Source organism: Ixodes scapularis, unplaced genomic scaffold, assembly GCF_016920785.2.
Source record: "Ixodes scapularis isolate PalLabHiFi unplaced genomic scaffold, ASM1692078v2 PGA_scaffold44__24_contigs__length_19508400, whole genome shotgun sequence".
Classification (NCBI taxonomy): domain Eukaryota; kingdom Metazoa; phylum Arthropoda; class Arachnida; order Ixodida; family Ixodidae; genus Ixodes; species Ixodes scapularis.
In genome coordinates this window covers 11,089,825-11,117,669 of record NW_024609873.1, presented here as the reverse complement: position 1 = coordinate 11,117,669, position 27,845 = coordinate 11,089,825, and the positions used below count along the sequence as shown (strand labels likewise).

The window sequence follows — 27,845 nt, the reverse complement described above, 5'->3', positions numbered from 1 at the left end:
CTTCCACTAAATTTAGCGGGGAAATGTTTTCGCTAAATCTAGCAAGAATATTTCCCACTAAATTCAGCAGAAAAAATTCTCTCCTCCTTCTCCCTCGTGTCGTCACACTTGACATCACTCCTGGCCCTCGTGACGTCACAGGTGACGTCATTGATTGATTGATTCATTAGGGTTTTATGGCGCAAAAGCATCTTAGGCTATGATGCGCCAGGTACATACACTATTGCAGATAGGGTTTCGAAAAGGATAGAACTTTAGTAGTTGATGATAGGATAAAACTATGTGTATGACTTGTAAATAGTTATGGGCATGAAGTTGGGTGTGAAATCATAGTCGGTGTAAAAGGCCGATAGCTTTCAAGAAGCTAAAAACGCAGTGATTCGGAACTAATGGTTTGTTGCCAAGCAAACTAGGGAGGTTTAAAGGCGTATGTTCTTTATATAGCTGAGAAAAATGTTTCCGTCGGTCTAGGTCATAAGCAGGGCATTCTAATAATATGCGTGCGACAGTTAAAGGATTATTGCAGTGCTCGCACTCTGGGGCTTCCTCCCTGCGCAGAAGGTGGCCATGGGTGAGGTGCGTATGCCCTATCCTTAGCCGACACAGGATAACCTCATAAAAGCGTTCACGGTGTCTTGCACTCTCCTACTCACTAAGCAGAAGTTTTACAGTATGCAGCTTGTTATTTACTTCTTCATCCCATTCTTGCTGCCACTTTTCTCTTATACGATGCCTTAAAAGTCTGTGATAGTCTTTATATGAAATGTCATGCAGTTCGACTTCTTTGTCACCAGCAGAACTGGCTGCAAGGTCTGCTTCCTCATTACCCGGTATACCAACATGGCTAGGGACCCAGCAAAAGACTATTTTAATGTTCCTTTTGGAAGCATCGATTATTTCATTCTGTAACTCTATGATTATTGGGTGTTTAGAGGTATTTAGTGATGAGAGCGCTCTCAGTGAACTAAGTGAATCAGTATACACAACTGACTTCCTGCTCTTCGTTTCTATAATATGATTAACTGGCAGGCGGATACCACATAGTTCAGCTGTCAAAATATTGGCTGTATATGCAATTCGTTGAACATAGCGAACAGAGGGGCCAACCACAGCACATCCAACGAACGTTTCTGTCTTGGTGCCATCTGTGTAATACGAGATGTGTCCAGCGTATCTACTTTGGATTTCATAAAATTCCTGTTTGATGCATTCTGGTGGGGTGTCTTTCTTTCGGTACTTAGTGAAAAGTCACACAAAATGAGGCTATATTCCCATGGAGCTATTGCTTGAGGTAAGGGGATCACGGGCATTGTAGTGCTCAGTACAACCGAATCTGCTGCAGCTGCATTTCTTATACTAAAAGGCGGGATTACAGAGGGCTTGTTGTCAAAGGTGCGCATATACCTTGTTTCTTCTACAGCCTCGCGTGCAGGATGCAGGTTGAATGAACGTATTCTAAGGGAATACATAAACCCCAAGGCAAACCTTCGCTTCTCCAGAGACCATTCATTCGTCTCTGCATAAAGGCTGGGGATAGGCGACGTGCGAAATGCACCTGTAGACAGTCGCAATCCCTGGTGATGAATGGGATCAAGCATTCGAAGACCTGAGGGCCTTGCCGATCCATATACATTGCTACCATAGTCGAGGCATGAGGGAACCACCGAACTGTAAATTCGGAGAAGGCAGAGACGATCAGAGCCCCATGAGGTATGAGAAAAGACTTTAAGAATGTTTAGTGCTTTCTGGCATTTTACCTTAAGATACTTAATATGGGAAAGAAAGGACAGTTTACTATCAAAAATAAGCCCTAGGAACCTCTGTTCAGGTTTTGTTGGAATTGGGTTGGAGTGCATGGTCACTGATGGATCTACTGTAGCTCCCCGTAAGCGAGAAAAGCAAACAGAAACTGTTTTCTCTGGTTAAAACCTAAAGCCGTTTCGATCAGCCCAGTTGAGCAGATTGTTTACTGCTAATTGGATCCTACGTTCACAGAAAGCAATGTTACAGGATGAGACGGATATCTGAAGATCATCAACATAAAATGAATACTGTACGGATGATGGGATGGCCCGGGCTATCGAGTTTATTTTTATTATGAAAAGGGTGACACTCAATACGCCTCCCTAGGGAACACCGTTTTCCTGGCAGAACTCTCGAGAGTAGGTAGTGCCTAATTTGACACGAAAGGTACGTATCGCCAAATAGCTCTTTACGAATGCTAGCATCCTGCCTCGAACGCCATAGCTATACATATCTTGTGGGATGCCATGCCGCCAGGCAGTGTCGTAAGCCTTTTCTAAATCGAAAAAGACAGAGAGGCAGTACTGTTTATTTACGAAGGCCTCACGGATGGTAGACTCCAAGCAGACAAGATGGTCCAATGTAGATCGTGACGAACGGAAGCCACACTGATATTTATCAAAAATATTTTCTTTTTCTAAAAAGTACATAAGTCGCTTGTTAAGCATTCTCTCCAGAGTTTTGCTAAGACAGCTTGTTAGCGCTACTGGGCGGTAACTGGATGCACACGATGCATCCTTTCCAGGCTTTAGGAAAGGAATGACGGTTGCCACTCTCCAAGACATTGGAAATGTACTTTCTGCCAAATGCGATTAAACAAATACACAATTTTGTCGAGTGTGGAAGGGTGAAGGTGAGTAAGCATATGGTAGTGAATTCCATCTGGTCCAGCAGATGTAGGTTTAGTTTCATGAAGTACCCGTTCCAGTTCATTCAGTGTGAGAGCTAAGTTGTATGCTTCTCGAGATCCGCCGGATGTCCGCACGGATTGGCGTTCTGTTTGTTTCTTGTGTTTCAGAAAAGCAGATGAACAATTCTGAGAGCTAGGAACACGTTTGAAGTGTTTCCCAAGGAGATCTGCCTGTTCTTCTAGGCTCTCAGGGCATAGTCCGTTTTCGGAAAGAAGCGGTACTGGGTAAGCCCGGTAATGCCCATTGACTTTATGTACTCTATCCCCATACTTCCTTGGTGGTGGCGGTGCTGTTAATAGAGGAAGCATAACCTTGGAAACTTTGACGCTGTGAGACGCGGCGGATGTATCTCGCATGAGTCTTCATCCGCTTGAAACTGATGAGATTAGTCACTGTTGGGTGACGTCTAAATATGCCCCATGCTCTGTTCTGCTTTTTTCTTGATTTTTCACAGTCGGCATTCCATCATGGTTTAGGGCGGCGGGGTAAGCGAGATGAAGCCATAGGGATAGCTAAAATTGCAGCATTGAGGATGTGGGCGCTAAGCAAATTGATTACTTCATCGATAGACAGTTTGTTAAGCGATGTACAAGCGAGCTGGGTTGCCTGGCTGAAGACAGACCAGTTTGCTTCCTCAAACTTCCAACGGGGAGTTCGTGTAGGCACTGTAACAGGTGGATTTAGCCGGTTCAGAATGATAGGAAAGTGATCGCTCCCATAGGGGTTAGGATCGACAGCCCAGGAAAGCAAAGGAAATAATGTCGGACTGCAAAGAGACAGATCAATAGATGTAAAAGAATGAGTTGGGGCACTGAAATACGTAGACTCTGGTTTGTTCAGCAAGCATATAGCTGTTGAGGAAAGAAAACGCTCTATCATCGAGCCACGTGTATCTCGTCTTCTACTACCCCAAAGATGATTATGAGCGTTGAAGTCACCGATAATTAGGGCAGGTTGGGGTAATTGGTCGTGAAGTGATTCAAGCTCTTCGCGGGATACAGGATAGCTTGGGGGAATGTAAAGTGAACAGACGGTTATTAAACGGTCCAACAGAACACGGACTGTCACGGCTTCCAGAGTGGTATTCAAAGGAACCTCAATACATGGGGTAGACGGCTGGAGAACTATAGCTACTCCACCAGAACTGTGCGACAAAAGAGGTCTGTCCTTGCGAAAAACCTGAAGGCGCCTTAGGATATTAGAGTGACTATTGTTTAAGTGTGTTTCCTGAAGACAAAATGCTATAGGGTGATGCTGGTCTAACAGAGAGTGCACGTCATCGTAGTTTCGAAGCAACCCTCGACAGTTCCACTGCAGGAATGCTGCCATTATGCATGAATTAGAAGAAAGACCATTCATGAAGACCTAAAATCAATTTTGATGCGGGGTCTATTTTTCTTTTTAAATGTGTTCTTTGGCCTATCTCTGTTACCACAGAAAGTCGAAGGTAAGGATTCCAAGCTTGAGAATGGCCTGTCGTCCTTGGACTTGGGCCCGCTCTCGTCCATCGGCTCATCGGGGGCCGCCTCTGGCTGACCCCTAAGGGCCTGTGAAACCGACGGCTCACCAGGTTTTCGGGCGCCTTCGGAGGGACGAGAGGGAAGTCCCCGACCTCGAGGCACGTGGGTTTTGGGATGGCGCAGGGATTGAAGAACCCTGCGCTTGAATGGACCCCGAAGCGATAGGATCTACCTTTCGCTTTGGGGTTGAAGTGGTTTGTGTCACTCCAGATGAGGTTGAGGGGGACTGAGGGGGGGGGGGGGGGGGGGGGACGCAGGTCGTCCGTTGACGTCTGCGTTCCCGTTGACGCCGTCGACCGCGCCGGCCCCCTGCGCGCGGCCTCGGCATAAGAGCCTTGAGAAATAAAAGAATATCTTTTCCGTGCTTCTGAGTAAGAAACATTTTCTTTGGCCTTTAGTGAGATAATTTCCTTCTCTCTCTTCCACCGGGGACAGCTGCGAGAATAAGCTGGGTGTGTCCCTCGGCAGTTGACGCAAAGATGGGTATTGTTGCCACAGTTGTTGGAAGGGTGGTCATTGCTTGCACATTTTGCACAGGTGGCTTTTCCTCTGCAGGTTAGTGGCCCATGTCCAAAGCGCTGGCAGCGGAAGCAACGCCTTGGATTGGGGACGTAGGGGCGAACTTTGCAGTCGAGATACCCGGCTTTAACTGTGGAGGGAAGCGTTGTCGAGTTGAACGCTAGTACAATGTGCTTTGTGTCCCGTTCTTCACCGTCGCGACGGATAGTGATACGTCGCACAGCGACCATCCCTTGATCTTGAAGTCCCTCAAGTATCTCGTCGGTAGATATTCCAAGTAGATCATCTTCAGAGATGACACCCTGCGTGCTGTTCAGTGAGCGATGTGGAGTCACTGTTACTTTGTAGTCCCTTACTTGGTTGAGTGCAAGAAGTGCTTTGCTTTGTTCGGCATTTGTGATCTCCACAAGCAGGTCGCCAGATGGAAGTTTTTTGGCTTTAAAAGATTTTCCAATTACAGTTTCTAGGGTCTTTGCGACTAAGAACGGGGAAAGTTTTGCAAGTGGTTGATCTTCATTCTCCGAGTGCATTACTATAAATTTGGGAAAATTCATGACTGGCAAGGTAAGGCTTGTTGATGTCTCTTCGGTCCGGACCCTTTTCGGGGCCCGATCAAGGAAAGATTTAGCTTTAGTACCCATATGAATGGGAAAAGGATTTCGGCACCTGCGGTGTGCCGCCCACCATCGAGCCCAACTTAGGGAGTAGTCAGCAGCCCAGAGCAAAATGGGCTTTGCTGGAACCACTGATCTACTAGCACTTGCCCAGGTGCTATACCCAAGTGCGGTTAGGATAAGGGTATCTGCCACCACACAAGGTTGGCCTTGCCGCCAAAGAAGGTGAAAGTGAGGGAGGGGGAAGGGGAGAAGAGAGAAAGAGAGGATAGTAGAAGAAAAGGCGACTTGGCTGAATCATCCTGGCCGGGCCTTACCAGGACTCCCGTCTACGAGAAGCGGGGGCCGAAGTGGTGTATTGCCTCACCCGGGGGGCCCCGAAGGGTCCAAACCTACCCCGGGCTCGGCTCAACCACCAGGATGCCCTTTTCCCCGGACACGGGCTCGCCACGCACAGCCAGACGTGGGTCGGTCTTACCCACTTTTTACTCAGGGTCCGTAATGTAGTCAATGTGGCTGGGGTCCGTGGTGTCGCTACTCACCAAGCACCTAGCACATAAGGTGCAGGCGCCCCCTGCGGGGCTCGGGGTCCGTGGAGACGCCACTCTCCAAACACCTGCTTTCACAGGTGCCCCCTGCGGGGAGGCGACGTCATGTGACGGCATAATTGAGAACGTCCCATAATGCAATGCGCGGTTACGCCGACGGCGACGGTCTACGCCGCTCATGCCGGAAACAGGCGTTTAAAGGCGCGACCACACTGGCGTGGCGGAGGCTTACGCGCGATGGTCGACGCCGCAGGCTGCCGACCAAAACCAGTCCAGCTTGAGCGGCGCGACTTAAGTGCAGCGCCGGACAAGCAACCGGTCCTTGCGCGGTTCAGAGCTTCTCCTCGCCGCAGAAGAGAGGAGACAATCAGAGGTGGCGTAGATAGTGACGTTGCGATGCCATGGCAATGCTCAAGCCCGTTCTCCGCGCGTCTTTCACGTTCTGAAGGAACGTAGCGTTGTTTCGTTTCGTCTGCTATCCCTATTTCCCTCGATGCCTTCCCTAACGGAGCGGTTCCTTGAAGCTGTGCAACTGTTTCCCTTTTTATATGACAAGATGCAGCCAGACTACCTACATATGGACGCTAAGAACAACCGCTCGGAAATTATAGGAGAGTAATTCGGAATTACAAGTTTCTCCGTGGCACTTGTTGCATGTCGTCCGTGTTGTGCCCGATGTCGTGTTGATTTGGTGACACTCTCGAAAGTAGCCTTCATTTCTGGCGCGCCGCTGGGGCAGCGAAGCACTGACCTTTCCTTCAGTGTTTCGGTAGAAACAACTCGGCCGGACCCGAAACCGGCGCCGTCTTTCCTCAGAGCGCGACGACAGCGCAAGATCAACCAGCAGGCTAGGATAATCACATTCGGGCTGATTACCAGGTCATCATGGACACCTAGCTTGTAAACAGCGAGTGCGGTTTCGATGCTGATATATACGAAAGATGAGAGCCGAAACGGAAGAATCTAGCTAAGAGAAGACGACGAAAGAGCGGGAAATCCGACGGGAGGCTAGCGCGCGATCGCGAGAGTCAGTGCTGTCACGTGAGGCCCGCAAAACGGAGGCCATTGTGGACTCCTCCGCGCTAAAGCACCGGACGGCGGCCCCCCCCCCCCCCCCCCCCCACACACACACACACACAGCGGCGCCGATCAGCGGCGCCGTTAAAGCTAGTGTTACGAAAATGCGGCTCTCGAACTTAGAAATCGAAGTGTCCGGAATTGATACGGAACCCAACCCCGGGTTCGGTTCTATGTGAAACGGTCCCTTCCATCCTGAAATCCTCCGCTGACAAAAACTATAACATATAAAATAGCGCAACAGAAACAAGGACAAGAAGTAAACAGGACAGGCGGTAACTTTACTTCTTGTCCTTGTTTCTGCTTCGCTATTTTATATGTTTTACTAAGTTGAACCAACTAGCCCAACAACGCACCTTAAAAAACTATAACAATTTGCGTTTTTTTTTTGTTTGTTTTTTCGGTTCATGTGTGTTTTGCAGGAGTTTGCTGTGGACTCCCAAATACACCGTCTGTTCAGAATCTCACGTGCGCCCTAAAATTAACCTCTGCAAGATCTGCTTTAATGTGAAATAAAACTATTATTTTAATTATTAAATATTTTATGCAGTACCATGTGTGTCTGTGCTATAAAAGCCAGGGTTCGCGCTAAAATATAGTAATATTTTTCGGCGTCCGAATGTTCGAAGGTGAATAATATTAATTCATATTTCAATTAATCTTTATTCGCATTCGAGCTCAGCGTAGTTCAAGAAGCCAGTGGGCGCGGAAAACAACAAAAGATCATTTTAATTATGGAACATACCAAACACAGCGGCGATGTTGCCCTTTAAAAGCAAGCAAACAATACCCGAACCGAAGGTATTTCCCCCTCTCTGTCATGGCTGCCGGAAGTGGACCGAATGCCATGTATAAAACGGCACTATGCCAGCGTCGTCTAACCGGCGGAGACAAATTGAATGGAGAAAAAAAAAATTCAATAAAATCTTGTTAAGGGGGAGGGGGCGGTTGCTCTTTGGCATTTCTCTTTTAGGGAGAGGGAATGGAAGGGGCTGCTCTTCGATTGTAATGTACAGAAAATACCATAGACATAGCTCCTTACTCGAAAATGTCCATTCAAACGCTCACTCTATAATTAATCCATTCCATGCGTTACTATGACTCTGTTGATAAAGGTCACTGCCGCGGTCGTTGGAAATATCTTTTTTTCTTTTTTCTGGTGTATGAACCCTGTTGCTGAGATTAGCCCGGAGTGCAAATTCACTTTTCTGAGACACAGTTTCATTTTATGCCTATGGACCACAGGGGCATACGTCTTATTTCGACAGCAGTGCAAGCCAATAAGGCAATCCAAAGCGATATCTATAATTTATATGTCACAGAGCAGGCAAGAAGATCCTTTGTACAGACTAGTAAAAACAAATTAACTGCATAAAGCGGTATTTAACCAGCAGCTCCTGTTTAGTTTCGCCTCGCTTCAAGCTGATCTAAAACGGAACCTGCTTCCAGTCCCCAGCGTGGGCTTGCCATGAAACATAAGCGGACGACTGTCGATACTCATGGATGAGAATTGTCGACGAGGAAAGCGGCCGCATAACAAAGGGAATGTTCGCGATGCTCTGCCTTTGCTCATTTCAGCTGGGCGAGACCCCGGAGATCATATACTACAATTCCCTTTATGCCCGATCGCAGCCGACGCACCAATCAGACCGAGCCAATCAATCAGCGTGAAAACAATACCGACAGGGCGCTCATCCTCGTTTTGCGTTTGCTCCGACGAACTAAACTGGTCATATACGGTGATTGGGCCGCGATCGTACGCTTTCCCTTGTGCGTGATTGGCTTTAGCGGGCGATATAGCAAACCCGGAAAGAAAACAAGAGCAGTGACGATGCACCTTTGGTACTATTGATTGGCTCGATTCTATCGTAGCGTTGGCTGCGGTTGAACTTCACGCGAAAAGGAGTAAATTATAACACCCTGTAGGAAGAGGCTTCCTGATTCGAACCGGGAAATGGCAGATTCACTTAGGTCTCCGTGCGCTTCCGTACGTTTCCGTACGAGACATGCTTGTCCTATACTTTGTTTCAGCTTCGGTCCGAGCGCGGCCGATGTTATGAGCCGAAGGGCCAATCAAACAACGAAAGAGGCAGAACGTTATGGCGTGCTCTCTGCAATTGATAAGACCAGCCGATAATCGCCGTCTCCCTGTGCGCGCTCCTCCGCCGGCTAGTCCTATCAAGCGCAGAGAGCACGCCATGACGCTGCGCTTTTTGCGCAGTTTGATTGGCCCTTCGGCTCATAACATCGGCTGCGCTCGGACAGAAGCTGAAACGAAGTATAGGGTTGTGTTCATCCCTGAGTCGACGGCGCATTGGAAGCGACGAGCTCTTTGGGCCGGTCATGGGTTTTTCTTTCTTCGCGTGGTCAGGCCTCCGCTCATACCTACGCGCATAGATTGAGGTCACGTGATGAGAGAGGAGCAGTTGATTGGTACTGGGACCACGATTTGCTCCCATCGCGCTTAGGGTGCCTACATGTTTCCGCTCAACTTTAGGGTGGCGCCAACTTCTTGTTACCCTTTCCCAGATCCTCTCCCACCGCCATTTTGACCCACTTCTTATTTGGCTAAACGTACACAACATTGATTTTTCGTGGTTTCGACACACCGGCAACACTGTGAGGCCACTTCCGTTTCCGTTCATAAGAGGAGTCGGACGAGTCGGAGGTTCAGCGGGATGGGGGTCGTCGTGGCTGTCGCTCTCTTTACTCGGGTGTTTCATACTTTGAAGTTGCGAGCAGGAAGTATACGTTGCGTTTATCGAAACGTGAGTCCCCTCGACAAAATGGAACGCAGCAGACCGGCATCGCCCGCCGAAACCTCGCCGTCGGAACGAGAGCGTTGGGCGCTCCCTAGCCCTAACGAGGATTTGCGGAGAAGCGCGAGCGCACGACTGGCGAGTGTGACAAAATGGTCGACGAAACAGTGGAGGCTGCCATGGTAACGAGGTAGGCAACACTGGTTTGTCGGCAACAGGTATCACAAACGTTGTCGCCACCCTAAACAGCGGAGCGGCGGAAACATGTAGGCACCCTAATCGCGCTGACAGCTTAGGGATGAACGAAGTACCGGGTGCTTGTGAGAAATCAGAACCCGGCTTTTCGCACCGCAAAAACAAACTAGACATCGCGGAGAGCTCAAACTCCGTCAGACCGTACGCCCAGTAGTTCGAGCAAGATGCCAAAGCTTCAGCACTAACCAATATCTCATTCAAAAGTTAGAAGCGATTTTCTGAAAATTTTAATAGAAAATGGCGGCCAACGAAGCTCTCGAATACATTGAGCTCTATGCCGCCAGAAACCGAAAACGGGTAAAAATGGGCCCCATTTTCTTAATAAAAATTTCGAAAAAATCACTTGTCAACTTTTGAATAAGATAACGGTTGGTGCTGAAACTTTGGCATCTTGCTCGAGTGGCTGGGGCTGCGTACTGACAGAGCCTGAGCTCTTAGCGATGTGTCGTTAATTTTTTGCGGTGCGAAAAGCCGGGTTCAGATTTCTCACAACCACCCGGTATATACTACACACTCGCACAAACATGAAAAAAAAAATTAATTTTACAGGGTTAAGGAGAGTACAATAAAGTTGGTTCTTTCCCGTTCGGAGATTAATTTTCGTTCATTTTGAAGTTTCCAATATATACAATATGTTTCTTTTTTATCTTTATATAGTTATCGAGCAGATATTTAGAGGTTTCATTTGTATTAGATACGCTTCATACAGGCATAATTTAATTGACTGTAATTATTGTGGACTCCCAACGAAATGTTAAAATTAATTGGAATGCGATCGCGCGATTTTTTTTTCTGTTTTAGCTACAAAATCGTATAACAGTCAGCTCAGACTTCAAACTAAACGATGCTTAGGGCTAAATAACTAAAACTTTATTTTTCCTTACCGGTGTGGTGATTGATTTTTTTTCTTGGGTGTTGTGAAACTTGACCCGCTAAGTCGCCGGCATGATAGGATCTGGAGCAGCCGGCGTGCTGGTTGCAGGTGCAGAATCTGGAAAACGAAGAACGGACGCAAGGCGCACTTCGGCTCGGGTGGGATGGTGTTTTGCCGAGTAAAAGCAGTCTGAATCGTTACAAGAGGGGGATCGTAAAACAGAGAATGTCTCAACATCCGGTGTACGTACCGCCAGATGTTTTGCGCGTCATGATGCAGCAGATGGACGGATCAGTACTACAGCGTCAGAAGATGGTCGCTTATGTTCGAGACCATCTCGTTGCAGCCCCTACCCACCTTACAGAAGATGAAGCCGCTCCCCTTCTAACGACGGCCTTTACTGAAACTAGCGGAGAAGATCGGAACCCGATGTACTCTCGATTTATCACCATGCAGCTTTCCAAGTTCCTTGGAGTTGGGGATTTGCAATCACTCGAGGAGTTTATAGAGGAGCTCGAGAGCTTATACCTTATTCGTGGCCTCAAGACCGAGCACCGCATCAGCCGCGTTATTCCTGCAGCACTCGAGGGAAGTACTAAGTTGTGGTTCCGTTTCACAGGCACCTTTGCGAGCTGTGGACGGCTTCGTCACTTCATTAAAAAAAAACGAGCCCTCCCCGGTGAGCAAGAAGAAGCGAGTGAAAGAGGAGCTGCGGAAAATAACTCAACACGCCGAGCAAAACCTTGAGAAGTTTGTTAACACCATCGATGGTTTCTACTAATGCATCGATGAGCCTGCAGCAGATGCCCAGAATGTCGAACGGGTACTCTAGCAAATGCACTTGTTATCCCGGGCTCTCATATAAGGAAGTACTTGTGCCACACTCAAGAAACTCACCGATACTTCCGATGGCCTAAAGGAGCCCGTGTGGCGGCGCCAGGAATGCGTAGCTTCTCCTCAGCCGAAAATAAGTATGGCCGAGATTTGGCGTTTTACAGTCACATGACGACACGACCCCTCCGGCAACCGATTCGAGTGCTGCAACGTGGATCACGACCGCCCTGGATGCTACGACAATGAATCCCTGGCCCCTGCATCCAGTGGCTATATAACCGTCATATTGCAGGGATCAGATCGATGCAGCAACGTTCAAGAGGAATCCTCACCACTGGGCCTACACGGTCCCATTCTTCAGCGCCAGCGTATCATTCAAGGGGTCATAATTTCGAAATCCTCAGTCATCGCTGCGGGGGCGCCAGACACATTTCACACCAGTGCCCTACGGACAGACGTCAAGGCTCCTCTCGTCGCTTCCGCTGCAACCAATATGGCCGCATGCAAGCAAGTGTTGCGGAAAATGGCATATAGAATAGAATAGAATAGAATAGTTTATTCCAGGTTTCTTTCAAAAATACATTTTCCAGAATCGTCTCACTTAAGCACATGTGTGCTTGTGTGTGAGAACGGGCAGTCCAACTCTACAAGTCTCCCTCCCCCCCCCCCCCCCCAAACGCATTACTACAGGAAAAAAAAAAGAAACAACAAGAATAAAAAAAAAAACTAAATTTCAAGAACCCGTGGGGTGTCGTACTGTGGCTCAATAATCATGAACACTTCGCGGATTGAACTTTGCGTCGTGCAATCATATCCGTTACATTCATCCCGCGTAAAAAGAAGAAACACCGCATGCAGCAGTAACCAAAAACAACAAGTAACGCTCAACACGGAAAATGTCTATCCGAGCGAAAAACAAAAAATAATGAAAAATATATACATATGTAAAAAAGATACCGTAGACGTTGCTCGTGAATTCCGATAATGAAATGCAAAAGCAACTAGAAAATATTTGAAACTAAATGTTCAACAGCAAAGTCACTACACAAGAACCAACACAAGCAGCGGCCATGAATCAGTAATAAAAAGAAAAAGAAGCGACAAAATTGTTTGACATGAGTGACAAGGCGAGATTATGAATAAAATCCAAGGGCCCACTTCCCTTTGACATGAGTGACAATGCGAGATTATGAGTAAAATCCAAGGGCCCACTTCCAAAATCAAATCGAACTGCTTTGACACCATTTCAATATTTCTTTTTTCACAGTACGTAACGATTGCATTTCCTGCAAATTGCCAGGAAGTTGGTTAAAGAGATTCGGGACATAATAATTTCTTGATCGTGTTCCATAATTCGTGTATACTCTAGGAATATCATATTTCTCGGTCCTCCTAAGCTGCTTTTGTCTGGTTGACTTTGTCTTGTAATCGGTCGTGAAGTAGTTTGACGTGATGATTGTATAGTTCCTCAGATTACCTATCGCCAGAAGATTAAGTTCGATAAGCTGTTCTTCGAATGGGATGTGCTCGAGCCGGGTTCCATAAGTGACGTTCTTTACCATTCTTTTTACCATGTTATCAATTTTTTGCTTTTTGGTGTTCGAACAGCATGCGTAGATTGTTATACCATACCTCAATTTTGATTCACGTAACATTTGGTAAACTGTTTTCCTTAATGTGACGTCTGCGTGACTACGAAGTCTGTATAAGTAAGATGAAATCATCCTCAACTGCTTTATTAGGTTATCTGTATGCAAATTCCAGGATAAATGTTCGTCAAAGTAAATTCCTAGGTATTTAGTTGCTGTTGCGTATGGTAGTGGTGGGCAGCAACAATTCGTGCATTCCGCAGAATGTAAAAAATATGGGTTTGGTGAGGTGAATACGCTTTTGATGGGTTCTGAAGCACATTAAAGTAGTCTTGTTTTCATTTACAAAAATGTAGTTTTCTACAAACCAGTTCATTATTTGTTTGATGTCTTCTTGTAAAGCGGACGCCGCAGAACTATAATTTTCGTTTGCTAGAACTAAAGCGGTATCGTCTGCATATTGATATATATTTGATATTAAAGGCAAAGAAGCAAAGTCATTCATGTATATATTAAATAGCATTGTGCCTAATACCGATCCCTGGGGTACACCGCAGGTGAGGTTGATGGTGTCACTTGTACTATTGCTAATTCTTACTTTCTGTGTTCGGCTGGTAAAGTAATTTTTGAAAAATCTAAGGAACGGTCCTCGGAATCCCAGACTTTCTAGTTTATCTAGAAGAATATCATGATCTATTGTATCGAAAGCTTTAGTTAAGTCTAAAAATAAGGCAAGTACAATTTTATTATTGTCTATCTTCTCATTAATAAAATCCGCTACGTCTTCGAGTAGAAGTGACGTATTTTTATTTTTCCGGAACCCATACTGACAGTTACTTATTAACGAGAATTTGTCGCAGAACGAGGTCATAGTTTTTAAAATAAATCTTTCCATTATCTGATGAATGACTGACAATAAAGCTATGGGCCTGTAATTGGAAACATCTTTTTTGTTCCCTTTTTTATAAATTGGCCACACTATCGACACCTTCATCTTATTAGGTATATCTCCTGTTTCAAAAATTTCGTTTAATATCGCCAAAAGAACATTTTGTAGACTGTTAAAATGAACGCGCAGATCTCTGGGCCTTATTTGGTCGTATCCGGGCGGTTTTGACGTTACTATATTGCTAACTATATGTTGTAGATCTACTTCTGTTATTTGCGGCATGTACGCGGAGTTTTGTGTACGGCTCCGTAAATTAGGTTTTGTGGTAGATTTGTTTGCGTGCTTACGTAGGTCTTGCACCTGCTTAAGGTGCAAGACCTACGTAAGCGGTCTTGCTGATAGTAGGCGGTGTTCCAGCGAGCGTCTACACACCAGTCCAGGTTGCTGGAACAGCAGGTGGAAACGAGCCACTTTTGGAGCGCCATATAGCGGACACTGCTTTTCGCGCGATCCTCGACATCGGATCAAGCACCACTCTTGCAGGAGATGCATCGATAAGGGCAGCTGTGGCTGGAGGTGCATAACTCCGTCAAGAGGAACGTCGTCTTCGTCTTGTCACTGTGTGGTCTCAATAACAACTTCTGTGAGATGCCGCGTGCGTTAAGTAAGGGGATCACGCAAGCAGCGTTTCCTCCACGTTCCATACCTTTGTCGGGACACTGTGCTGGATGAAGGCTTCCTTGAGACTACTAGTATTTCCGTACACGTTGCTCTGAAAGCTTTGTCGCTGGGGTGTGAACACCAGAGTCTTGTCCCTGGTGCCAGAGAAAAGATGCCGGTCCGCCCACGTGTGAAGAGGCGTTCGGTTTGGAAGATCTGTTTGCCAAGAGCGGGAGGACAGTGGGTCGCAGGAAGGAAAGGCCACAGATGCCCAGTACTCGCAGAAAGACAAGCCTGAGATTGATCATGCCGGGCATCCACATCTTGTGGCTCTGTTGGGACGATTTGGCACGATCTTTAACAAACGACCTGGCTGCAGCAGATTAATGGAGCATTACATAAACACTGGGGAGTCCTCTCCAATCCGTGTCAGGCTTCGCCCAATCAACGCTCAAAAGCGGCAGATGAAGGATGACTGCAATGAAGACCTGCTGCGAGAGGATCTTATCCAACCAAGTGCCAGCCACTTGTCTTGTGGGCCGCCTTAGTGGCCAAGAAAACTGGAGGTTGTAAACTGGCTGTCGACTACCGCACTCTTAATGCTAAAACAAATTTGCCCGTCTTCCTAGTGCCAAAGACGTATCGGGTGTTAGCCTATAGATGACAAGGGCAAGGTTGTTTACAAGTTTACATTTCTCTCGGGGCTTTCTTCGGATCCAGTACGCAGCAAGGACGTAGCCAATAGGACATTTATATGTCACCGAGACACGTTCGAGTTTAAAAGAATGCCCTTGGGGTAGCTGGCGGACAAGCCACTTTCTAAGCTCTGATGGACAAGGTGTTGGGAGATATTAAGCAGAGATTCCACATGGCTTTCCTGGATGATGTGTTTATTTACTCCATCTCCTTCGAACACCACCTGGGCCACATTGAGGAAGTGTTCCACAGGTTTGAGCAGGCTCAGCCCGCAATCAATCCCAGCAAGACCCAACTGAGCAGGCAGTCCCTCAAGTTTCTAGGACATATCTTTTCTTTAATGGAATGTCGTTCAGATCCACAGAAGGTTGCTGCAGTGAGAGGCTTTTCCACCGCCCAGAGAGTGAAACAGCTGCAAGCATTCTTGGGCCTAGCAGGATATTATCGTCATTTTATTCCTGGGTTCTCAGAAGTAGCAAGACCCCTTTCTTTCCTGCTGCGGAAGGATGCTTGATGGACGTGGGAAAATCAGCAGCGAACGGCTTTCAATGACCTACGAAATCTTGTTGCGTGCAATGTAGTAGTAGGGCTACCAGACCTGAGTAGACCATTTGTCGTCGGTACCGATGCAAGTGCCATGGGCGTGGCTGGTTCTGCAGGGCGAAAATGATCACGCTAAACCGGTTTCATTCATGAACAAGACTCTCAAGGAAGCAGAGAGACACTACACAGTGCGTGAATGGGAGTACCTGGCTGTCGTGGGGGCATGAACCAGTGTTGCCGGTAAAGGGGTATTCAGACGAGGGAGAAATCCCGAGATTTCTCCCCGGCACGCCCGTATCACGAGATGAAAACGCGAGGCTTTTGCACATCGCAAAGCCTGACGTTTTCGTCGTGAGATGCGCGTGCCGGGGAGAAATTCCCAGGATTTCTCCCTCGTGTGAATACCCCTTGACGTGTTACAAGTAATGTCGTTAGCGGTAACGCATTACTTCTTTCCGGTAACGTGTTACGAGTAACGCCGTTATCGGTAGCGCATTACTTATTCCCGGTAACGTGTAAAGTACTCGTCACTTTCTGAAAACAGTAACGGGTAACGTACTTTCATTAATTATTCGAGTAACGTACGGGTAACAGAGTTACTTTACTCTTTACTTTTTCTACTCTAATCTTTAAAAAATAGAGATAATAATTTAATATTTTCTTGTTTTCAAACGCCTAGCTATGCGGATTTCTGAGTTTTTGCTTTTTTCTTTGCGTTTTTCCATATAAGTATTTTGGATAAATCGTAAAAAAATGAAGTAATTATGTTCAATCTCTGCATGCACCTAATATTTCTTAAAAGATGGCGCTTATGTGTACCTGTATGACAGTAAAACGTGTTAATTCATAATTAAGAAAGTATCGCAAATGTAACGTGCATTACTTTTTATCGGTAACGGCAAACTTGGGAAGTAATTCGTTACTTTTCAAGTAATTCTGTAATTGCCACGTTACAATTTTCAACGGTAATTTGTAATGTAATTTTATTACAAAATATTGGTCACTGATTACTTTCATTACTCGTTACTTTTTTAAACAAAATATGAACATAATACAGTAACTGGAGCTCTAAGAGCAGAACATTCAGCAGCATAAAGAGTGCAAGTTCAGCAACATTGAAAACATCAGGAAGGGGAGGATAGCCGAAGAGAAGACAGAATTTTTTTGTATGCCCGGCAACTAGAACCACTAGAAAAACGGGCAAGAAATGTACAGATATACGAAAGACAAAGATCAAGTAAGGTAACGCCGAGTAGGCCCTCCGTCACTTTCCAGTGTGTGTTTCTTCCTCTCCCGGGCAGGAGAAACCGCTTCGTGTTCATTTGCTTTTGTCTTTTACACCCCTTCACTCTTTCAAATTTTTGGACGCCTCCCGCCACTTGCACAGACGTCAAACGCTGCTCGTACCCCATCGATTCGCGGGTTCACAACCCGCGTAACAGACGATGTGGCTTCGCGCGAGGGGGTCGAATTCTCTTTATCTTTGATGTGCTCTATTGTATCCAAGCACACTCTTGAGGCACGGTTGGAAAGCGCCCGGTCCGAGGTTAAGAGCATCATTCTCGAGGGTACGGACGATACTTCTTTTGATTTACCTGTCAAGGCATGGTGGCTGAGTTCACTCCTAACTTTAGAGTCAGCTGTCAACATAAAAGGGGGGGGGGGGGGGGTTAAGCCATGTAAGGAGTGATGACAGAGAGAGTGGGAGAGAACCCGTAAATGTGGTGTGATAATCTGTTGTTTTGAATGACCGAAGGACACCGCTTTTCTCTCTCTGTATGCCCTCCCCTCCCCTGGCCTCCACCAATATTGGTATGAAAGTCGGAACCGATGAACGATCGATAACCCATAATCGCCACCATTTCTCTGACAGGTCGAGTTTTCGGTCATGGAGTGTCCGTCGTCTCCATGGCCATCTGTTAATGTTCAAAATTCAGGGCATTAAGGGGAACGGAAACCTAGAGTTTCAGTGCATAATTTGCTTGCCAGAAGAAAAAAAAAACACGCACACACACATTGTCAACAGCAAGCGCAACAAACCTTTATCTACGGAAACACATCTAGGTAAGCTGGTACACCGTTGGGCTATACATTGTAAAGTTAAAACCGAATTTTTCTTTTCTTGTGAATAACAGGTGATACACCAGAGTCAAACGGGAGCTTTCGTAGATTGCTTCTTTAGCTCCGAATATATTAGCGGAAGTAGACGCTGCCACTGAGCGTGCACACCGCCAGCTCTGTCTGCACAATTCCAGGGATCATTTCCGGGGACTGTAAGCTAGCGGGATGGCGGGTGTGGTTGCAGATTTCGGTGCCTTGTCAGCTTGGAGGAGCTTGGGGGCATCTACACTCTTTCGCTTAAATACAATATTTTATTTTTACAAGGACTACCATAATACGGGCGTATGAGAAAGGGAAAGTAGTTTTGCCGAACATTTTTAAAAAAATATCAAAATTGGTTTTGTTGTTTTCTGGTTCATTGTAGGGAAAAAGTAACGTAAGAGTAATTTGTAACGTAACAAGCAAAGTAATCCGTTACTTCTCAGTGGAAGTTATTTGTAACGATAATCCATTACATTTGAGGCTCGGTAATTTGTAGTTGTAATCCATTACATTTTTCGAGTAACGAGCCAAAGTCTGGATAACGGTAAATGTATTAAATTAAGTTACTTGATTACACGAGAAGAAAATTAATTGACTGTTACTTTAAGAAGTACCCGTAACTTTTCCTATTACTTCCGTGTTTCAAAACGACATATTTCTTGCGGGATTAAAAACTAGTACTTCGTACCGTCCAATATTGAATAAAAATAACCTAACTATAAGCTGCTTATCTTCTTAATTCGCCAATGAACCTTTCTGGAAGGTACCGCGCCCTCAAGCGGCGCGCGTGAGGAATTCTGGGAACAGTGAGGGTCGCAGTTCCGTCGTCTGCTGCCGCTACCGCCGTACCGCCTGCGAGCAAAAACGTGGCCTAAGTTCGCGTTGGGTCCCTGTGTACGGCAGACGGCAATCTTTACAGCGTCCTGTGCTGCGCTGCTTTGCCAATTTGACGTGAGAAACCCTCAATCCCAGCACGTCGGTCTACTGCCCTTTTTGTGAATTGGCCATCTTTCTGGACAAAAAACCGTTCCTCTTCTTTTTTTTTTTTTTGTGGTCCATCGCACGTGGGTTACGCGGCAAAAGAGCGAGTTATCACTCACGCACCCAACGTGGTTTGTTTTTTAGTTATTCTGCTAGAAGAATCAGTTGAGCTGGTTGGTACATTTTATTTTCCTTCGCCAGTAAACAAATAAACGCAACTCGTTCCAACAACGTTCGAAGACCGTTAGCTAGCCCGGATGCAAGAATGCATTAAGAATGGTGTTGCAATTCGGGCGGCAGCATGCGCCACCTAGCACGAAAGGCTTCACTTGTCTAGTCTTGGCTTGGCTAAAGGGCGCGACACACTCACAGTTCCCATAATGCCCCAATGCGCTCACTGGTGACGCTGGCGTCTCCAGAAAGGTAAATGCTGGTAAGCCATCCTTCTCTCAAACACTTGGTTCAAGGATTTCTCGGTTGAAGAAACAAGAACGCCATTAGAAAGGCAAGGGGATAATAGCAATTTATACGAGTAATTTCAGTACTTTTAAAAGTAATCATATTACGCTTGTGATTAATTTATAATAAATGTATTCAAATTATTAAAAAACTACTTCAAAAAGTAATCGATTACAGGTAGTTTCATTACTTGTAATGAGTACCATTCAAGTTTGCTTCTGGAGCAGCAAAGGGGAGAAGGAAACTCCACGAGCTAGGTTCTTTGTACACTGCTAAAATCTGCGGATTTTACAGCGAAGCTGTCAATGACTATATGTGATTTTTCGCGTGCGTGACGAAAAACTCTAGCTCGCATCGCCGCACGTGCCGCAGGCGCACGCCTCCGCCGTATAAAAGGTTCGAAGTAAATAACCACAATAAAGCGCTGACAAACGCGCGTGCATGATGCCCCTCGTTTTAGGCCTTTTGCTTTAGAACAGTCACTGCTGCAGGCGCCGGCATGTGCGGCGCGTGGACCACCATTCCCAGAATCCTCTCTAATGCTCGAGTATTTTAGCAAAATAGGCCCATTCAGTACATTAGTTATCAATAGGAACCGTTTTCAATATCTGTACTCTATCAGGTAGAAAATAACTGTTTCTCAAAGATTTGCGGCTGTGCGACCCGCGACGGCCATGTCCGCGCTCGCACAGCCCCCTCTTTGTCGTCGTTTCAAGCGCTTGCGTGCCTAGTTTCCTTTCCTTCCGCTCTCTCGGGGTGGCCGTCCCGTCGCACGTGTCTACTTTCCACCGAGCGGCGGTCTCGTCGCACGTGTCCAGCTTCCTCCGGCTCCCCGGGGGTGGGTCTGTGTCGTGTGCTAAAACAGCTTAGCTGGTCATCCACCTACACCGAGTGGAATGGCTCATGATTTTTCGGCTTTAAAGAATAGAATGCTTTAGAAGATCGTTCAGTCACTCCCGTTGCGCTATACGCTAGCCGCTACAACCTCCGCTATATGTACTGTAGCTGAACCACCATTTTAAGTTTTAGTAGAACATGTGCAACCGACTACGTGTTACAACGTTACGAGAGCTAACACAACGCCGCCAGCGGCTATTTCAGACACTAGGCCTCGCGTAAAATAGATTTGTAAAGTAATTCTGCGGAATTTTTTTTTATTAACGTGGGTATCTTAATACAGTAGTTTGTTATTTATTGAATAACGTGCTAATCGTTGCTTCTTTTGTAAGTAGACGACTATTATGTTTGTAATTGAATAAAACTAACGGCCAAGTTGTCCAAGCCATTCCGATATAAGCCAAAAGTCCCAAAGCCACCGAAAAAAATCTTCAAACATAAATGATAACCGTAGTTCTTCTGTTGTGTCATTGTTCACCGAAAATGAAACGCCACGGAAATCCCTCACATCCGCCTGCTTGCTCGCTTCCTTGGTCGGTTTTGTCCTCACGACAAAGCGGCCGGGCAGGAGGCCGCACCCTTCGCTCACAGCACCACAAACTGCTTAGCTTTTTTTTTTCTTTCTTTTTTGTTGTGGCCGTATTTAGCATGTCCGCCGTAAATTGCTACCTGTTGCATTCGTGGAACGGCTTTGTCGCAGCAACTTGTTACAGCAGCAAGATAGAATCCGCCCCTCAGAACCACCATCGCGAAGCGCACAGACCGGAGAGGCGCGGCGTGACGGCCATCTTGAATTGCGTCCCTCGCTGACTCTCGCTTATCTCGGCAAAGCTCGTTCTCGCGAGACCCAGCTTGCACGCCGCGCTACGCGCCTCGCTATTTTGGTCCGATAGCGCTCCTCTGCTAGCCTTCGCAGCTCCGCAATATTTCCGCTATCAGCGCGCATACGCAGTAGCGTCGTTGCTCTAGCGTGTAGCTTAGCGGGAGAGCCAAAACGATCTAGTAAAACTCTATTTATGTGTAGTGGTGTTTTTACGACCGAAACCGGGGGTTGTTCTAGCCCCTTCGGACTATAGTGGCGTCCACCGTAAAATAGCGTAATCTTCAAAATTGTACTTGGCCTGTCTTGTGACATAGCCCACAGTTTTGATACACAAATGTTTTTAATATCCGCACCTGTAAATAATCCTCATGGCGCAAAATAGGAATTCTTAAACGTGTGTAATCCTCAAAGCGGCATCTTAATAATCTCTTCTTTTTTTTTTTTTTGAGCAGGAATAAATGCAGAAATTTTAAATTCCTTTTTTTTATCTTTGAGATGAAAATTGTTTTATGTTTGACGAAATGCCATTACAAATAGCTTTAACCTATATACATTCAGAAATATTTAGCTTACAAATCTTGTTTTACCTTTGCGTGATTTTAATTAATTAAACTAATTTAGGCTTTTTTTTAAGCGTGGTGTAGTCGTAGTAATATTTTTATAGAAGGGATACTTTAAAAAAATCGTAGTATCTTTAGTATGCCCTAGATCGGCTCAAATTTTTCACCTGCCTGCTACATGTGACGTAGACATCAGAACTGTACTCAGAAAGTGCGCTAACAGAATTTTCACGCCAGATAAATAACCTACTTTTTCCAGATCCAAGCGTGTGATGTAGTAAGAGATATATACAGCCGCCATATTGCGTGTATATCTCCACAGTTTATAAACCAAACTTTCTACCATCTGAACTGTTCTGGTGGAGACAAAGCATGTCCAAAAAAATTAACTTTATATCTTGTACGTGGGCGATATCATGGCCAACAAATATAATTTCTAACGTACTTACAGGTACAGCTTTTTGAGGCATGTTTTTCGCTGTTTCGTTCCTGCTGGAGAGTCAATGCTTCAATTCAAGTCTTTAGGGCCACTTAGACATTCCCCAGTTAAAAACATTATAAAGTAAGCACGACAATTTGCTTGTTTGTTTTTATTTTTGACAGGAACATCAAGATCTTGAGGAGACATCCTAAAATCCTGGTGCTGAAGCAAAAACATTCGTAAGTAATAAAAAAAGAAAACACCACTGAAACATTTCAGTGAACATCTTGTTCCTATTAGGATTACAGATTCATGTATTCCCGTGGGTGAGCGTACATGTTAAACAAAACGTCCGAAGGCATCATGAAGAGCCCACGACGAGGTTGAAATAATATTAGTAACAAACGATCAACCAATAAAAAATTAAAACAAAAATAGAAAATAAAACACACGCGATCCGCTCTAACGTCTCCAAGTTCCAGAAAGTTATAAATTTACATTTTAGAAACGTTTCAGCTATGTTTCCAACACAACACTAACAAAATGTTTGCATTCGACTTCGATAAGATCTATGAATACGTTTTGAGATATATCAGATCTCGGCTGATAAAAAAAAATAAAACATTCGGTTTCTATTACTATTGATTCTTTATATTGGTTAGGGAGTTCACTATTTCTGTTCTATCTGCAATAGCTTGTGTTTAGTTTTGCTGTCTTAGCATAGATAAGAATGTATCGAAAAGTTCAATGCAACATTTCCTACTCAGCGCGAAAACGCAATATTCACTTATTTAGTTCAATGGTGTTTGAGAAGATTAATTTACTTACTTATTGCCGATGGTCTGATGTATGCCACACCGACAATGATCATATTGGGTTTGTCTTTTTTATTTCTATTTTCGATCGGAGAAATGCAAAATAGATAATCTCTAAATCACTAAATCTGTACAGTATGTCTAAAACGGGCAACGTGCAGTCGCTCCCAAAAACAGGTGTCTTTAATGACCGCTTTACGCCGCTATATCAGCACAGACCATAACAACAGGAATCTCTTTTAGAATCACTAAAAATACTTAGATCAAGCCGCCCTTCGGAGCAACGGCAAAAGAATGAAAGCACGAAAGAGTGGATCAGCGTTTGTTAGGCGACCACAGCTTCAGTTCGCCGCCCTCGGCGTTCTCGCAGTCGTGGCCAAAGGAGGCGCCGTAGAAACGTCCTCCTCTTCAGACTGGTCATCCATGGAGCACTTGACATTCCCTTCAAAGTCGCAGATGCCTGTCTTGGGATTGAACAACAGGCCCTGCTTGCAGTAATGCGAGAACTTCTGTCCCCGATGACAGCGGTAGAAGACGTGGCAGTGGCGGGCGAGGTCTGGGTAAAAACCGTCCTCCATCTGATTGCAGTCGAAGTGGAATCTGGACGGAATGCCATGCGCGTGGCGTTCCAGCGACGTCACCGTCCTGTTGTCGGTGCAGGTGACCGAGTCTTCGGCCTCGCAGGTCCAGGTGGCCACGTTGAAGAGCGTGCCGCTCGGGCACTGGTAAGTGACGGCCTTGCCGTCGATGCAGCTCACGTACTTGCGGCATCCGCTCGCGTGATCGGCGTAGTAACCCCGCGACTTGGAGTAACACAGGTCGCGAGGGTGCGCTGACTTGGTGTGGGACGACCGCGGTCGGCAGTCGACCTTATTCGGCATGTCGCATGTCTTGCTTGCCGGATTGAAGAGAAGAACACTCGGGCAGCTGTAAGTCTTGCGGATCGTCCGAAAGCAGATGTGGAACTTTTGGCAGCCAGAGCTGAAGTCCGCGAAGAAGCCTGTCTTTCCAGATGGACACGTGAACCCGGTATCATCCTTGTGTGGGCGAAGACCCTGTGCCGGTGACGGTGTCGTTGTAAACGCCGTCAAGAATGGGGTCGTAAGTTCGTTCGAACTAGAGGTCGTTTCGGGCAGCGACGTAATGGTCGTGATGTCATGCGAAGGGCGTTTTAGTGCGTGCCGTTCTTCGCAGATGACATCGTCAAATTTCGAACAAACCATAAGAAGCTCGTTGAAGAGAGTTCCGACCGGGCAGTACACTGTGGTTTTTGCACCGTTTTCGCAAACGAAATACCGTTTGCAGTCCTGGACGTAGTCGGGGTACATCCCGTCCGGCCGGCTGTCACACGAGAAGCTGTCTTCCGATCCCGGCCAAACATGCTTCTCGGTGGCCCTCGTACAGTTGTGTTGGCTGGAGAGATCGCAGAGTTTGTTTGAAGTATTGAACACGGAACCGTTAGGGCAGCGGTGAGAAGACAGTCCACTAGGAGCGCAGATGTGGAAATCCTGGCAATCCGAACCCGCGTATACTCCAGCGGGGCTTTCGCCGCAATCGACAGGAACGTCACTTTCGTTTTTGGGCAGCGTTTGTATATTCTTGCCGATGGAGGCTACCATTGAAAACCCGATCTTGGAGGATTGGCAGCGAACCTTGGTAGCGTCCCGACAATAAAGTCTCTCCGTGTCGAAAGCCTGCCCCGTGGGACAGGAATAAGACACGCCCTCCGAACCAAGGCATTCGTGCCAGGTTTTGCAACCGCTGTTGTAGTCCACGAACACTCCGCCGTTTCCTTCCTGGCACCTGAACGTACCGACCACTCGCGGCGGCCTGCAAGCGTTCTCCGTCTCTTCCGTGGCGTTCCGACATCGAGCCGACTCGGCGTCATACTTGAGGCCTTGCTCGCATGTCTCTAGGCGCTCCTGACCGTCGACGCATACCTTGTAGCCCTGACACAACGTCAAGTAGTCGGGAAACACGCCGATTCTTCCGTCGCACTCGTACTGCGAGTACGCCACCGAGTCTGGTGCCTCAGCGACCTCCCGCGTGAGGCAAGTAACCAGTTTCTCCGGCAGGCACGTCGCAGTGGCGCCGTCAAACAACGACCCGCCCGGACAGACCGACGTAATGACCCTGTTGCCCCCGAGACAGACGTAGAAGGCCATGCATCCCGACTTGACATCCGGGTACATTCCGTCCGAGCGGCCTTGGCAGTCCGGATCGGCAGCGGCGGCGCAGGTCACCAGCGAACTCGGCTGGCAAGTGCCCGTTAGAGCGTTTAGCGCTTTTCCCTGTGGGCAGGATCCCAGTTCGACCATGACCCCGTCGCGGCAGACGACGAAGTCGTGGCAGTTTGTCTCGAGGACGGGAAAGACCCCGTTCGACCTGGACGAACACTCAGAGACTTCCTTGGGACGCTCACAAGTGGCTTTCCACGGATAGTCGCAGGCCAGATGCCTCCGGTTGAAGACGAGATCTGACGGGCAGGCGAACGACTTGGCCTTAGAGTTGATGCAGAGGACGAAATTGCGGCATCCGCTTCGGAAGTCAGGGTAGTAGCCGTCTGGTAGACCCGCGCAGGAGAAGCCGGTCCAGCCCTGGCAGCGAACTGTTCGAGAGTTCTGGCACTTGCGGGACTTCTCCTGGAAAAGCTGTCCTTGGGGGCATACCAGCTCGGACTTGACGCCGTCGCGGCAGCTGTAGTAGCGGCGGCAGCCGTCGGCAGTGTCCGGGAAGACGCCGTCCTGTCCCTCTACGCAGGACAAGTTCTGGCAGGACACCTCCTGGGCGGGACGGCACCGGCTTGTCCTCCAGTCAAAGAGAAGTGAACCCGGGCAGTTGAAGACAGTGCGACGGCCTCCTGCGATTGGGATTGGACGCTATTTATGGTTAATATCTCTTCTCTGACTAGAACCCCAGTTATGACGGGATTGAGAGAAGGGTAGAAACGACATACTGCAATACAAACAAATATTCGGCCACTCAAACAAAACTAACAAACACCGTACTACGAAATGCGTGCGACGTCATTCTTAAACACCGATTGAGTACAAGACGGTCTAAATATTCGGAGGTTTATGACATTGTGAGTGTTCGGTAAAAAAACAATACATATATTTAAAAAGAAGTGAGTACTGAAAATACGGATCTTTCCAAACGCTACATAGGCGACCTCGTAAGATGTTGCGAACTAATCCACATACTGCGCAGAATATTTGAGCAGCCCGTCGAATAGCAATAAATGTGAAAGTACATCTTCAGTAAGCTCAGCAGCTACAGGCTGCTTAGTGATGGGAGAAAAAATAACGTACACATTGCGGTGAGAATCAGGTAAATGTGAATAAGTAATCGCTGCCAAAGACAATTAAGATATGTAGAATTCCTAAAAAAGTAGCACTCTTACTCGTTATATACGAATGAAGTGCAATTAAGCAAGCCATTCTGTGGTTTTCCTAACGGAAAACCCCAGAAACTTTTACGCACATTTGACTAAAACAAATTTAGCTATCAAGGGACTTGGCCACAACGGGAACACGCTCACCAATGAACTGAGTATAGTAAGCGAGATTAATTGCTTTTTTTTCTACTGTTTATACCATGAATAATTTCATAATGCCACCATTTACTCATGACCACCGTAAAATTGGCGACTTAGTAGTGTCAATAAGTGGTATTTTTGATAGCCTCCTCCGACTGGACGTTAAAAAGTCATGCGGCCCGGACCGGATTCCTAACGCATTCCTTCACAGGTATGTGGAATGGAGTGCGAACTATCTTTATGAAATATACTTTTGCAGTTTAAAAACTGGCGAAGTTCCAAAAGACTGGAAAGTAGCGAAAGTTGTGCCAATTCATAGAAGTGGAGATAAAAAGTGCGTTTCGAATTACAGACCTGTTTCGCTGCCGAGCACATGGAGCAAAGTTCTTGAACATTTTTCTTTAAACACATTGTAACTTTTTTAGAATCCGCAGAATTTTTGGTAAAAGTCCAACATCGGTTCCTACGTAGTTACTCAACAGTTACTCAGTTTCTCTACACATTCCATGAATTTTCTCCGACAGTGGACAACGATGGCCAAGTGGATTCTATCTTCTTAGATTTTGCGAAAGCTTTCGACAGGGTGTCGCATCGAAAACTACTGTTCAAATTTAAGCAGATGCTCGAAAACGATTACCTTTTACGTTGGGTTGATTCCTATCTTACGAACCGTCGACAGTACGTTACTGTTAGGAAAGCGGAGTCCCTGGGTTTGCCAGTGATGTCACGAGTGGGAACGCGACAGAACAGCACACGACAAAACAGCACGGTCAAAACAGCACGCGTCAAAACAGCACAGAGTCAAAACAGCACGGCGACAAAACAGCACGCGTCAAAAGAGCACGCGACAAAACAACACAGCGTCAAAACGGCACAGCGTCAAAATGGCACAGCGACAGAAGAGCTAGCACGTGCCAAAACACTACTGCGACAAAACAGCACGGATGTAGCAACTTCGAGCGCGCTCTTCACCGCTCTCCGCGCGAATGCTTTCAAACCTCCTTGACCCTTGACCCTTTCATTTATTGTCGCTAGGTTGTAAAGGATGGCAGCCTACTACTACCACTACTTCACTACGCTGATCTCTGAAGAGATTGGTTAGTTAGAGGTGATATCTTCGCGGCGAGGTTAGCCGCATTGTCTTTTTTTTTTTTTTG

At 46.6% G+C, this 27,845-nt stretch overlaps 1 protein-coding gene across 1 annotated transcript in view; it reads right to left on the bottom strand.

The window, feature by feature from the left end:
- Positions 1 to 22,488: 22,488 nt before the first annotated feature.
- The window catches only part of LOC115325646, a 107,059-nt gene continuing 101,702 nt past the window's right edge, over positions 22,489 to 27,845 (bottom strand). The window contains exon 5 of the mRNA XM_040216600.1: positions 22,489 to 26,010. Within this exon, the coding sequence (XP_040072534.1) occupies positions 23,492 to 26,010 (2,519 nt within the window). The 3' untranslated portion in view covers positions 22,489 to 23,491. The remainder of the gene's footprint in view (positions 26,011 to 27,845) is intronic.